Here is a 14173-nt window from a genome sequence, read left to right on the forward strand (position 1 = left end):
GAAAAAGGTACTCAAAAGCTAATTATTTTTAAAACTTTTTGCAATTATACACAAAGATAGCGAAAAAATTGAATTTATCAATTATTTAATAATTGTTGTTACATTGTGTTAAACGAACTTGTCACGAAAATATGAAAAATTATCTCAGTTTTCAAAATTTTCTAATATAAAGACTTTTCTTACAATTACAAATAAAAACAGTGTAATTTTTTATAAATTTCTTTTAAATTTTAAATTTGGCAATATAGTTTTGGGTACTTTTTTCCAAAACTAGTCACACATTTATCTACAATTTCTTATCTATTCGACTCTTTCGACTATTTCTCAAAGACTTAATGAAAACATAATCAATGATTTTCAGAGATAACCAAAAATTCTATTTAAATTAAAATTTAAGTTTCATAAAATAGAATGTGGAATAAAATTCAATTTATAAGATCGTTGAAATATTGATCATCGCTTCTCCAATGTCTAATAATTAGTGATGCATAATAAATGAATAAAAAAGAAATATATTAAAATATGAAAAGGAATGCAATGGGCCAATCGAGCCGTATTATACGGTATCGTTTTACTCGTCAATTGAATCTTTAGTCCCTCTAGAATTTTTCTCATATTCCAATTATCGTCGTCAATTATTGGGATAAAATACATTTAAACTCATTCGCATAATTCATTGGTCTCCATTTCCATGTTAACAACGTTGAAGAGAAGAAATCGGTGTTTAACACGCTTAACTTTATTTATTATTATTATACCCTCTTATACCAAAATTACCGATTTATTGTGTATACGACAATCTTGTTTAACCAAAGTTACCAATTTTTTAAATGTTTCTTTTAGAGCTAATATTAGCATTCACAGAGAAATAATATGAAAGGAAACTAGAAGTTTTGCAATTGTTTTAGAACTTCTGAAAAAAGTTCTTACTTCTTCCAAACTTTCCTCCACGTATTTTTCGTCCTCACGTAAAAATAAGACGGCTTGATGTTGATAGAAAATAAATTTGGTTTATTACTCAGTCATAAAATATATTTTTACATTTAATGATTATTAATGATTAAATTAAATTATTAGTTATTGAATAATTGCTCTATGCTAACATTTATACCGCAGTTGCTGTTAAAAAGTAATCCGCTATGATAATGCCATTTCTAATTTGAAATCCTTTTGAGTGTTCGATAATTATTAAAATAATTAACGAGCTTATAAAATGTTATTACCATAGCGACATATGAGATGTTCGTAGAAGTGGCGTAAGCTCAATGCACAGTGAACATATTTGAGTAAAATACGGTTATAAAGATGTTAAATAGTGCAGCTTTGTTGACACATTTCAAATTGTGATTAATATTATTTTTAATTAAACAGCTTTGTGTACCGTAGTGATTTCGAATTTTAATACGAAACCTCTCGATGTGTGTCCTTCGTGAATTCAAATAACTGAATCATGTGGACAAATTTCGTGTTTATACATGATCCGTTCTCCGTCTCGCGCCGTCCCTTTCCCACATGGTAAATTAAGTCACCGATTGCCAAGAGAAAAGTAAGAAAAAAATCAGTCGCGATCGTTGCATCGGTCTCATCGTTAGGGGAATGTTAATTATATATGAAATTTATGCGTACGACATAATTTGGATGCACGTGAGAACGTGTATATACATACAGATATATGTGATGCATATACATATATCTGTATCTATATCGATATAAAATAATTCGATAAAAATGGAATATCCTATATATATATATATCTGTGTGTATATGTATGTATATGATATATATACACGTACATGCATGTACACATAATGAACAAAAGTAATTATATATATAAATAAATAAATAGATTATATATATTTATCTGATATATGAAGAGTTAAGGGGAGAAGAACAAAAATATAGTTAATGCTCGCGGGCGAGTTACTAGCGCGATATTATAATGTTATTGATATTATGTTATGGTATTGTGTATGGATGAAGCGTGTATAATTCTGTGTGAAAAGTATCGATGGAAATCCCACACATGCATTGCGGAAGAGGTGTATTGATTTATATTGCTGTTCAGTGGCGGCGTATTTTTTTTCCTTTATGCGATATTATTTAGAATTGACGATTGTTTCGCAATAATTGTTAATACGAGAAATACCTCGAAACAGATTGAACAATTGTACTTGATGAGAAACATTTACCGCGATCAGATTAATTGTGGATATAGCGTCAGTACTTTTACTATCTATGGAGAAACAGAATAATCAAGAGAAAGAGAGAGATATCTAAAAAAAATCATAATATTTGTGACGTCTTCCTAATACAGTTAGAAATAAAAGCAATTCACGTTGCAGTACCTACTTTCTAACTCTGTATTTATGTTAACGTTTAAACTTTAAAATAAAAATATTTAACTTTTAACGAAACTATTAAAAATTGCTTGTTTCTCATTAATTCGTTGTTTTACATTTAATGACATTTCCGGCACTTTTAAGAGGTTTTAAAAGAAATGTAAAAAGATATTTGCACTAGTATCTAGTGTATATTATTCTAATTTTGCCGGCGTGCTGATGAGAAAAAGAAAGATACAAATTAGTCCTATCAGTCCTGTAGTCTCTGTACAGTTAAAATATGTTTTCAAATATAATTCTCTGATCCTGTTGAGTTATATATATGATAAACATTCCTATAAAATGCGATCAAAGGGATTATATTTGAAAAAGGAAATTATTAGAACTGCTTATGTATACGATCATTGCGATATACATATGTAAGTGTGTATATTATTTATATTACGAATTGAAATCATCGCAAACTATATTATAAAGCCTACCGTCACTGAACAAAACGCGCGAAGAAAAGTATACTTATTTATATATAAAAATATATATATATATTTATATATGTATATATAGTATATGAAAGATACTATCGATATATGGTATCAATCATTCCATTCGATTCCAAGATGTCGTAGTTATATATTACCGATGCATAATTGTAAGTAAATCCACATGGTCGATCGCCCGGCGAGTAGCTTGCCCGCGTGATCGATCGTTAGTCTTTTTGTAAATGAGAGTAAGTGAATGAAAATGGATATATACATAGCTGTATATGTATATATATATATATCATCACATCAGCATGTGACCGGCTGCTCTTGTAGCTGCCTCCTATATATATTTACAATGTCGACGAATAAAGAAAAACCCATCATTCTGCGGGTGATGAAGAAATATTTAACACAAATCCCTTTTTATATTATTATCTTTTGTAATTTAATAATAAGTAGGCAAGGTATATTTTAAGTTTTATCTTGGTAGTTGTAGAGTCATGTGATTCTGAAGTTTAGTTGAATTGAATTTTTCTCACTTTGCAACAACCAAAGTATACCGAAATAAGAATTGAAGTTTTTTTTTTTTTATTAAAAAATATATTTCTCGATTTATTTTTACAGATTAGTCTATGGTAAAATGTTAATACAAAAATATGATTATATCAGTAATATATCAGTAATTTTAATTATTAACGATATTAGCTTTCCGCATGTTGAGATATATTATGCCATTTAATGGTGCTGTCATAGCCATTGCTGAATCAATAATCATTGGCATCATAGTTTTTTCGCATGGTGTTACTTCATACTTGTTTAAAATTTTAATGAGCGTCAGTTTTATCAGTAAAAGTCCAAAGCGAGTACCTGCAAAATATACAATAATATAACTTATTATATTATTTTAATGAAAACTTAATTTATATAAGTTAATTGATTTTATTTTTGCAACTTTATAATTGAGAAATCATCTATTCTATTATATAATCACAAAGTCTAGTTAAATTTTAAAAGACGTCTTCAATATTATTGCGTAATCAACTAATCAATGATCATGATTTAACTGCAATTACACCTTAAAATATATATATACAATACTTAATTTATATATTTCCAAATTCAAATTTATTATTCAAATACAACTCGTGCGTAACTTTTGTCTAAATGTAAAATTTTAGATTTGTGTAGTTAAAAAGTATACATCTTCCATTTTTTCTGATTTGAATTTTGCGTGCGATTGACAATTTTTTTTTGATATAACGATTAAAATCAATTTTCTCACCTATGCAAGCATGTGGACCGTCTCCAAAAGGGAAGTAAATGCATGATGGCATATTACATTTGTTTTCCTCACTGAATCGCTCTGGATCGAATTTTTCAGGATTGGGAAAATATTCCGGATCATAATGTAGCCCAAGCATTGGGATATAAATCGGGGTACCTTTTTCAATTACAAGATTGAACTTTGGCACTTTGTAAGTCTGCATAGCCATACGATTTAGATATCCCAATGGTGGATATTTTCTCAAAGTTTCCAATATCACCATATCCATGTATGGTAGCGATATAATCTGGTAGAATGAAAATGTTTTTATATATTGAAGAATATTTATATCAGCATCTTTCACAGTTAATTATTTGATGGAATAGATTTATTAGCGCACCATGTCATAAGTAACTTTTCCATCGGAATTGTGGAGCGCTTGGTGCATTTCTTTTCTTAGGGTGTTCTGAATGTCAGGATGTAATGCCAGTTCATACAACGTGAAAGCAACAGGCACTGAGGACGTATCGAAACCAGCTGAGAAAAAACTGGCCGCTTGTGCCATGAGATCATCTCCATCAAATTCTAAAATTTAATTTTATTTGTAGAATTTTGAAAGCTTCCGTTATTTGCTGCAATTAAGTTCGATTACCGTTTGGAAGAAAAATAGTTATCGATTCATTTGAGCAGCACGCCAAGAAGACCGCAGCGTTGTTGATTTTCGTAAATGGACGTGCGGAAGAGGGAATACCGGCGCATAGAGTAAAAAACGTAATTACTGACAGTGTTCCAAGTACTGACAATTAAGTAATTGTATTTAATTCTACTTAAATTTTGAAAATGTTTACTTATTGGTATAATAAAATTAAATATAATTATTTATAATACATAATTTATATATATAAAAGAAAGCATTTAAAATCAGATTGCCGATATTTGGAACATTATCAATAATTGGGTCTTTTACTGTAACACGTAGAAAGCGAAATGATAATCGGCAAGGGTAATAGTCTTATGGCACGAGATTCGCGCACTGAACCGAAAAACTGTACGTAAATATTAAAATATTCATTGAATTAATAAAAATTGGTTCAATTAATTCTCATAATAATTTAGATTATTAAACTATTACTAGATTTATTGCAAGACTAAATATGTAATTATATTAATGAATCCAATTATTGTATTAATATATTAATTGGATATTAAGTTGAACATTGATTAACAATCATTCGTTGGACCGAAATTTTTTCAGAGCGAATAGATGAATTGTATGATGACATCCGTACGATATTTTCTTACATATCAGAAGCTCTGGATTAGAAACGAGTACACACCTAATCAGTACGATTTATTAGGAGAAAAATATACGTACAGTGTAGTTATGGGATGCCATAAGTCGCAATGCGAATTCAATCGAGGTATAAGTTCGAAACGGAAGGAACACTGTTTTTCTCCATCCGAGAAAGAGAAGAAGCGAAAGTTTTTAAAGCGTACAAACGGTTTTAAAAGTTGAAACGTGTAATGGAGGGATCAGCGCTCACATTTTCAAGAGACTCGTGTAAACACAAAGAAGATGAGCTAATGTTATACGTTATTATTGTTTATTTGTCCAATTTTGTCATTGTAAAGTATCATGGTACATACTTTTTTTATATTTTTATATACCTATAAACTATATAAGTTTATTTACCAAAGTCTACTTACCAAAGTCTTCAATTCTATCATCATGACTGTTTTTCTTTAGCTCAATTAGAATATCGATGAGATCGTGTCTTTTCTCGCCAGAGTCCATGCGTTTAGTTATTACTTCCCAGAAAAGCTTGCGCAAAAAGACAGTGGTCTCCGCACCGAATACTTTTAGACGAGCTATACGAACTATGTCTGGAAGGAAAAATATTGCGAGCATCTCCAAAGCGCGTACATAATTATTCTTAAATATCATCTTGCCATATTTCTGAAAATTAAGATTTGAATCTTTGAACGTGTTCACGTCAAGTCCATAAGCAGTGCTGCTGATCACATCCATGGTTAATTTAGAGCTTATATCCTTCACATCTATTATTTGTCCCTTACCTGCAACAATGTTTTCAATTATATATATAATTAAACTTATCTAATTGTAGATAATATATTAATTCTCGATTTTTTATTGTCACGAGTGAATATTTTTTTGTGTAAAGATTAAAATATATAGATTATACAATAAATATAAGATACATATATAATAAAATATTTTAGTTAGTACTTTAAAGTTACTTAATTAGTCTTTATTTAAGAAATTCTTATAGCTCAACATTTTTTTAATTTTACAAATCATTCAACATTCTTCAACTTACCATCTAATTTTAGTGAGTCAAGATACTCATCTAAATGATTTCCACATTCTAACATTAAACCAAACATTTTTTTCAGTTTACCGGATGTAAAGAATGGGGTTAATTTTGTTCTTATAATTTTCCAAGCAGGATTTTTAATAAAGAAGAGATTGGCGTATCCAATACGGTCTTTTGGATCACCCTTGGTGTATCGGTCACAGAAAGTATTAAAATCTTTTATCAAGACGTTCTTGATAATTTCACGATCGCGAAGTAATAAGACAGGTTTGTCGAGAATATAAAAACCTATATAAGGTTCACCCTTTGCATGGTCATACAGTTCTTTTAGGAAATATGCCGCAGCTTTCTTTAGAAGCAGACATTCCATAAAATTGCCCACGAAAGGTGTTGGCGTTATTTCCAACACACCTCGGTTTTTCCAATACTTAAAATTGCGAGTCATGTAAAGGTAAGCGGTTATAATGATAATTGTTAAAATTATTATGCCATCCAGTCCCCAGTAGTCCATTATGAGCGCCATTTCGCAGCTTCTCTATAAAAATATTATACATATTTTTTCTTGTGTTTGTAAAAATAGGGAATGTTATATTTTTAATTATGAGATTAAAGAGACATTTGTTCAAAATACATTACCAATTTCAAAATAATGATTAAGTGATCTATCTTCAGAAAATTACATTTAAAAAATTAAGGAAATCTAGAAGTATATAAGTATTGTTTATTTAGTAAAGACATGTTAATGAAGAATCGTTATGATATATTGAACACCATTTTTAAAATTCCGGTAGAAAAATTTATATAGAATCAAATATACATATATATATACGAATATATATAATTTCAATCTATATATGTATACAAAAATAATAAGAATAATTGGAAAATAATTATAAAAAAAATAACTTTTGTCTTTTTTTTACAAAAAATAGAATTACGATTATGTAATAATCCATTATGTAATACTCTATGTATAACATACAGTTTATTCGATAAAAGCGTGAGCAATATAACTTTCAATATGCCTTATCTCACTTTACCATACTTATTTATAAAAATCTTTTTTTTTTTAATAGCTTCTTACTTCTGGTCCATTTTTTTCGTACAAAGATAAAGTTTCCAATCTTCTTTCGGCGTACGCGACACACACTCGTCGTTAAATACGTCGTTTTCCAATAAAACTAACTGAGAATCAACATCAAACTAACTAAGAATTATTGTACATCGAACTTTCTAAAGTATTACCAAATAGAGATAATCTACAAAGATATATCAAGACTAAGATATTTCACAAATCATAGTTTATTTGAAGAAAATACCCTTGCAAATCTCAGAAATATTATTTATTTTTCAATGTCTAAATAATATACTTTTACCACATATGTAGAATAGTTTGGAAAATTATATTTCTTTATAAAAGGCTCATATAATTCTATTTAAAAAAAATAACCATGATCTTCGTGTTAACTTCAAAAATAAATATCACGTAACCGGGATAGATAACAGCGCAATCTTAATGATTTATATGTATGAGTATGAGAATATAAGCTGCATTTCACTTAACACTTGTAACGCTCGTGAGCATTGTTTGTTTTTGTTTAATATTTAATATACATCAAGATAAAATAATTCCACGGGCGTTATACGTTAAATGATACGCAGTCAGTATAGAAATAACAGCCCCACCAGAACCATTGTTTAGCAAAAGCGACGGATTGAGCAGTCTCTAGTGGAAATCTATGGTTACTTTACTCTCTAAAGAGATATTTTACAGAAATGAGTAATTTAATAGCTATTACATCTATGTAATATATTCATACCTTAGTCTCGCACTTCAATCTCGAAATCCTTTATAATTAATTGATTATGTTTAATTATTTTTAGTATCAATTTATTTCTATGTGAAAATATACGTTGAACTTGTAGAAAAAATTATTAGACTTTGAAAACACATTTAATAAATATTAATCAAAAGTGTTATTAAATTTTGATAAAATTTTTTTATGTATAAACAATGACATTATTAATTCATTACACTTTTATTAGTATTAATAGTTTACATCAAGATTCCGATAACAAATCGAAATTTTTATAAAACGAAAATATTTTGAATAACATTGAATTAAAAAATATAAGTAGTAATTTTCAAGTTATTGCTGTAAATAAATTAAATAAATATTATCTCTCTCTACCAATCATCCAAAATGATCTAACTTAACTTTATAAAAAATTGTCAAAATCATTACAACAAAAAAGAATAGTTCAAAAATTTTTCTAATGAAATAAAGATAACATTATTATGTTAAAAATATGTACTTTTTGTAGATATTTTTTGATTAATTAAAAATTTTCTGTCAAGTTGAAAAATAGATTTTTCCCTTTTTTAGAAAACTTAATTTTTTGAGTTGTGTTACTTTTGAAGTAAGGTATGCACACATATATGACAAATAAAAACGCAAATTTATTATTTCTGGGACATTTATAAGTTTTTTTCCGCTCAAATCGACGTTTGATATCGCTTTTATCTCGGTTAATTTTATTTGTGGATAGAAACATTAACATATGTATAATTTATGATAGTAAAATTGGTTCGTAAGTTAGTACACATTTCAGTCTAGGATATAATAAATTAATTAATTAATTACTAAATTAATTAATAACTAATAAATTAATTAATTACTATCTTTATTATAAAATTATAAATAATTACTGTTGTGTAATTAAGTTTGTTGATATTGCTCATAAATGAGAAAGTAACGTGAAGTTTAAAGATATCACAAAAGTATACACTACTGTTTATGCACTGCTGTTTTTATATGCGAAATTTATGTGTGATTTTCTTGAAATCTGAAGCTATACTGCACAATCATTATGTAGCAATAACTTGCGTGGTCATTTCTCATTCTCCTGAAGGTGAGCAAGCAATTATCTATCCCACCTTACAAGACGAATAAATTATTAAGATTTTTATCTTAACATAACTTGTATATAAGAATTAGTTCTTTTATACAAATTTTTGCAAAATGATAGTTATTACACAAAAAAAAGTGAAAATTGTGTAATAAAATATATGAAAACAGGAGCATCTTTACGTATTCTTCTGATTTTGTTGAGCGTAAGTGTTACAATATAATTGTGTTGTAACACTTGCGCCTAATTTCCACATTTATACGAAAACAGGAGAATCAATTTCTTAGAACAAATTGTACCACACCATGTCGCTTAGACCGTAAGATTATGCTTTCATCTCTATAACATTGTAACATCTATAAGAATCGCTGAAGAAGGGCCCATGAGTTTCGAAACATTCGATATTATTTTTATATTTTTTATATTTTTTTATGTATTATATTTTTTATTTTTATGCTGTATTAACATTGTAAACTAGAAATTTATTTTAGAAAAAATCTTATTACCACTTGATTTAGACTCGTTTTTTTCTTTATACTTGTTAACAAAGATAGAAGAAGTCGATCGCCATACTTGATATCGAACTAATCGATTTACCGCGATTTTGATCTAACCTTCCGTTTTTCCGTTACCTTTGCATTCATGTTCTTGTATCTTGCTGTACGTTAAAATATACGTTGCATTGTGTGTAATCGTTCCTCTTATTTATTTGATTCACTCATAACTGCGAATAAGCGACAACAAGACTCAAAATTTTATTATAATTTAAAAGGTTGAAGTAATTTGAATTTTCGAACCGTTAATAAGAATATTAAAAACAAAGAAATGTTAAATGCTACATTGAAAGTAATGTACAATTACTAAGCATTTGTTATTGATTTATAATATAACAAAGAGACAATATGTTTTATCTTTTAAATGATCGTATGCCGATTTATTTTAAAAACAATTTAGTGCACAAGGAACACAATATAATACAACATATTTACTTTTTTATTAATTTTTATATTTAGTTGTGCAGGTTTCTTATCAAAACGCGTATTTAGTATAAAGAAATAATTGTACATTTATGATTTAAAATAAAAAATTCTATTAAATATTTTAAATAACATTAGAATTAATTTTTCGGAAATTGAGACTTAATACACCGTTTAACGGCACTGTCATAGCTCCTCTTGGATCAATTTCTACTGGTATCGAAGTTTCTTTACATGGTGTTACCTCGCACTTGCTCAAGATCTTTAGTATTGTTAGCTTCGTCTGCAAGAGCCCAAAGCGATTGCCTACGAAATACATATAACAGCATCGTATAATATTATATGAACAAAAAAAAGAAAATATTTACATTGATATTCTAATAAAGAGGATATTAAAATCAGTTTTCTCTCTTACCTATACATGCATGTGGACCTTCACCGAATGGGAAATAAACACAGGGTGGTCTGTTACGTTTGTTCTCCTCATTGAATCGTTCTGGATCGAATTTATTGGGATTGGGGAAATATTTTGGATCATAATGTAGACCAAGCATTGAAATATAAACCGGTGTACCTTTCTCAATTACAAGATTGAACTCTGGCACTTTGTAAGTCTGCATAGCCATGCGATTTAGATATCCCAATGGCGGGTACATTCTCAATATTTCTGAGACTACCATATCGAGATATGGTAATGACCAGACCTAATGATAAAAAATTTATACATAAAGATAATTTTTCATTTAAGTTATTAATAAGCAGAATAAAATTCTTAGATTTTATTTTGACTTTAAGTTCATCTTTTCTAACTTAAAATTTATTATCAATTCTTATTGGACCACTAAATTTCAAACCGAATGAGACAATCGAAGAATTACATACATAGTATATTAATTCACACGCAATTACTTAGAAACATCCGTGATCCAGCTTAGACCGCTGCGGCATTCGGTTTGAAATTTATTTGTTTTACATTATAATTTATATAAATTATTACTAAGAGTGTATCAAATGATATTACTATCTAATAATAAGCAAAACTTTTTTTAGAAAAGAGAATTAGTAGATAATTAGTTGCATACCATATCGTATGTAATTTTTCCATTGGATTTCTCAAGTGCCTCGAAGATTTCTTTTTGCAGAGTTTTCTGTATTTCAGGTTGCATCGCGAGTTCATACAACGCGAACGTTGTAGTCGTTGAAGAGGTTTCAAAACCAGCTGAGAAGAAACTGGCTGCTTGTGCCAAAAGATCATCACCATCAAATGCTAAAATTTACTTCATTTGTAGATTTTTAAAAATTTCCAGTTGTTATAATTAATTTTCGTTATCAGAATTATAACGTGTCGGTTAATATTTTAATTATTATTAGTTATATCACATCTCTATTTGTTTTTATTAATTTAAAGAAATATTTGCAAAAATTTTTAGAAATAATTAATTATTTAGTACAAAATTAGTTAATTTTACTTACTGAAATCTTTAAGATCTTGATCATTATTATTATTATTTTTTATTTCAAGAAGAATGTCAATAAGATCGTTCCTCTTTAAACCAGATTTCATACGTTGAGTTAATGTCTCCCAAAAAACTTTACGCATAAAATCAGTGGGCTCTTTACCGAACATCTTTATTCGTGTCAAACGGACTATGGCTGGAAGGAAAAATATTGCGAGCATCTCAAAGCTGCGATATGTATCATATTGAAATATCATCTTGCCGTATTTGCGGAATTCTGCATTCGGATCTTTAAACGAATTCACATCGAGTCCATAAGCGGTACTGCCGATAATATCCGTAGCAAATTTGGCAGTTAATTCTCTCACTTCTATCGTCTTTCCGTTACCTATCATTAATATTATAGTACTAGTTTGATTTATTTATCTATATGAATATCTTATTCTATAATTTCATGTTTTCATCAACATAAATAAACATGTTATCATTGCGTGTACCCGCATACATTAAAAATTGAATTGATTTTCCGCAAAGATAAAATTGTGATTTTACATTAAATAATTTTTTCGATTTTTTGACAAATATACATATAATTAGTTTTAGTAACATTACAATTTAATTGTATAAGAAAATGAGGGATTTTTGCTAAGAATTAAAAAAAATTTTTTAAAGAATTTTTTTTATTATATGATCATTAGTCTAAGTCCTTTTCATGACTAATAAGTGAATTAATAAAAATATTTTTGCTAATTATATATGGTTATGCTATTCATATTAATGTTATGTAATATTTTACAGTTCTGATGATGATTGCTTAGAATTGGTTGCTAGGTTTTGTAACAATACATCCAGATTAATAATATTTAATTATACCTTTATAGTTTGAGTTTTTTTTACGTAATAATTATTTTTTTTGCATTCCTAATAATCGTACAATACGAGAAACTGTGTTTTTTAAAATACATTTTTCAAAATATTGTATCGGCCGAAAAATAGCCTTATTGATTTACTTTCTTTATCTTTTAAATTGATAAAACTTTTACAGATTATAAATCTATTATATTTTGCACACACGCTAATTATAGTTTATAAAATTAGTTTTTATTAAAAATTCAGAACGAAGGACAAGATCATATTAATATATTCAAAGTCCGTTTGATCAAAAATACTTGTATAATTATCAATTTTTACTATTTTATATACAAAATTGTGACATTATAATATTAAAACTTCAATTTTTTTATGTTCTTTAATATTTTATATTTTATGAATTATTCAACACTTACCTTCCAATTCTAGTGCATCAAGATACTCATCTAAATTCTTTACACATATTAACATCAAATCGAACATTTTCTTCATTTTACCAGATGTAAAAAATGGCGTGAGTTTCGTTCTGACTACTTTCCAGGCTGGATTCCTTATGAAAAAGAGATTTGCATAACCTATGCGATCGACCGGATCGGCCGTGTTGTATCGATCAGAGAAATAATTGAAATCTTTCACTAAAATATTTTTAACGAGTTCTCGATCGCGAATTAGCAAGAAGGGTTTGTCTAACACGTAGAAGCCCACATAAGGTAGGTCCTTCGTTTCTTCGTAGAGATCCTTCAGAAAATATCCCGGAGCTTTCTTTTGGAATAGACACTCCTTGAAATTGCCAAAGAAAGGCATTGGTGTTATTTCTAAAATACCCCGTTTCTTCCAGTACTTAAATTTGCGTGTCATGTAAAGGTAGGCAGTTATTATGAAAGTCGTAAGAATGATCATGCCGTCTAGGCCCCAATAAGTCGTTATTAGTGCCATTTTGCAGCTGTCCTATAAAAATGTTTTTTTGCATTTATGTAAAAATAGAAATGCAATATGCTTCAATTATTTATAAGCACATTGAAGAAATGTTATTATACTTTTATTTTAACGATACATAGTGCTGTAACAGATACCTTTGGAAAGGTACCTGCATAGAAAAAACGGTTGCCATGACTAAAAGTATACCAATACCATCAATATATTTTTAGTTATAAGAATTATAATACGATTGTGGGTTCAAGATATGTCCGTCATATGTTATCACAATGTACCAAATATATTGGGTAAAAATTATTTCTGATTGTTGCAACCGTAACATTTTTTTCTATGTAGGTATGCCCAAACACCTCACAATATTCATAAAATATTAGTAAATATTTATAAGATTTATTTTTAAGGATGTATAGTTTTCAATTTTTTGTAATCTTAGAATGCACAGATTATAAATACATATTTATTATAAATACATATTAGGAAATATATATGTTCAAAAAATGACGATTATATCGACATTTGAAAAAAATCTTTTTAGTACATATTTATAAATGTATACTAATCACAAATAATTATGATCACCTAATAGTTGCATGGTGTGATAT

The 14173-nt window shown here is 28.1% G+C and overlaps 2 protein-coding genes across 2 annotated transcripts; both read right to left on the reverse strand.

Annotated features, from left to right (window-relative positions):
• Positions 1 to 3506: 3506 nt before the first annotated feature.
• LOC113002603 (cytochrome P450 6k1-like) lies at positions 3507 to 6956 on the reverse strand. Its single transcript, NM_001365380.1, has 5 exons — positions 6425 to 6956; positions 5793 to 6161; positions 4486 to 4670; positions 4104 to 4392; positions 3507 to 3688 (listed from the first exon to the last, which is right to left on the reverse strand). Exons 1-5 carry the CDS (start codon positions 6942 to 6944, stop codon positions 3507 to 3509), a joined length of 1545 nt encoding a protein of 514 aa, NP_001352309.1. The 5' UTR covers positions 6945 to 6956.
• A 3476-nt stretch (positions 6957 to 10432) lies between these two features.
• On the reverse strand, positions 10433 to 13578 carry LOC108779016 (cytochrome P450 6k1-like). Its single transcript, NM_001365379.1, has 5 exons — positions 13052 to 13578; positions 11782 to 12153; positions 11391 to 11575; positions 10724 to 11012; positions 10433 to 10614 (listed from the first exon to the last, which is right to left on the reverse strand). The coding sequence occupies exons 1-5, from the start codon at positions 13569 to 13571 to the stop codon at positions 10433 to 10435; spliced, it is 1548 nt and encodes a 515-aa protein (NP_001352308.1). The 5' UTR covers positions 13572 to 13578.
• Between the last annotated feature and the right edge of the window lie 595 nt (positions 13579 to 14173).

The sequence above is a fragment of the Cyphomyrmex costatus genome, unplaced genomic scaffold, assembly GCF_001594065.2.
Source record: "Cyphomyrmex costatus isolate MS0001 unplaced genomic scaffold, Ccosl1.0 scaffold55, whole genome shotgun sequence".
NCBI lineage: Eukaryota > Metazoa > Arthropoda > Insecta > Hymenoptera > Formicidae > Cyphomyrmex > Cyphomyrmex costatus.

Excerpts from the sequence above, each read along its gene's own strand:
- LOC113002603 (NM_001365380.1), bottom strand. The coding sequence starts at position 6,944 with ATGGCGCTCATAATGGACTACTGGGGACTGGATGGCATAATAATTTTA. Across the intron at positions 6,162-6,424 it reads TGACTCACTAAAATTAGATG|GTAAGGGACAAATAATAGAT; the intron begins GTAAGTTGAAGA and ends ACATTGTTGCAG. Across the intron at positions 4,393-4,485 it reads GAAAAGTTACTTATGACATG|ATTATATCGCTACCATACAT; the intron begins GTGCGCTAATAA and ends TCATTCTACCAG.
- LOC108779016 (NM_001365379.1), bottom strand. The coding sequence starts at position 13,571 with ATGGCACTAATAACGACTTATTGGGGCCTAGACGGCATGATCATTCTT. Across the intron at positions 12,154-13,051 it reads TGATGCACTAGAATTGGAAG|GTAACGGAAAGACGATAGAA; the intron begins GTAAGTGTTGAA and ends TATTAATGATAG. Across the intron at positions 11,576-11,781 it reads TCAAGATCTTAAAGATTTCA|CATTTGATGGTGATGATCTT; the intron begins GTAAGTAAAATT and ends AGTAAATTTTAG.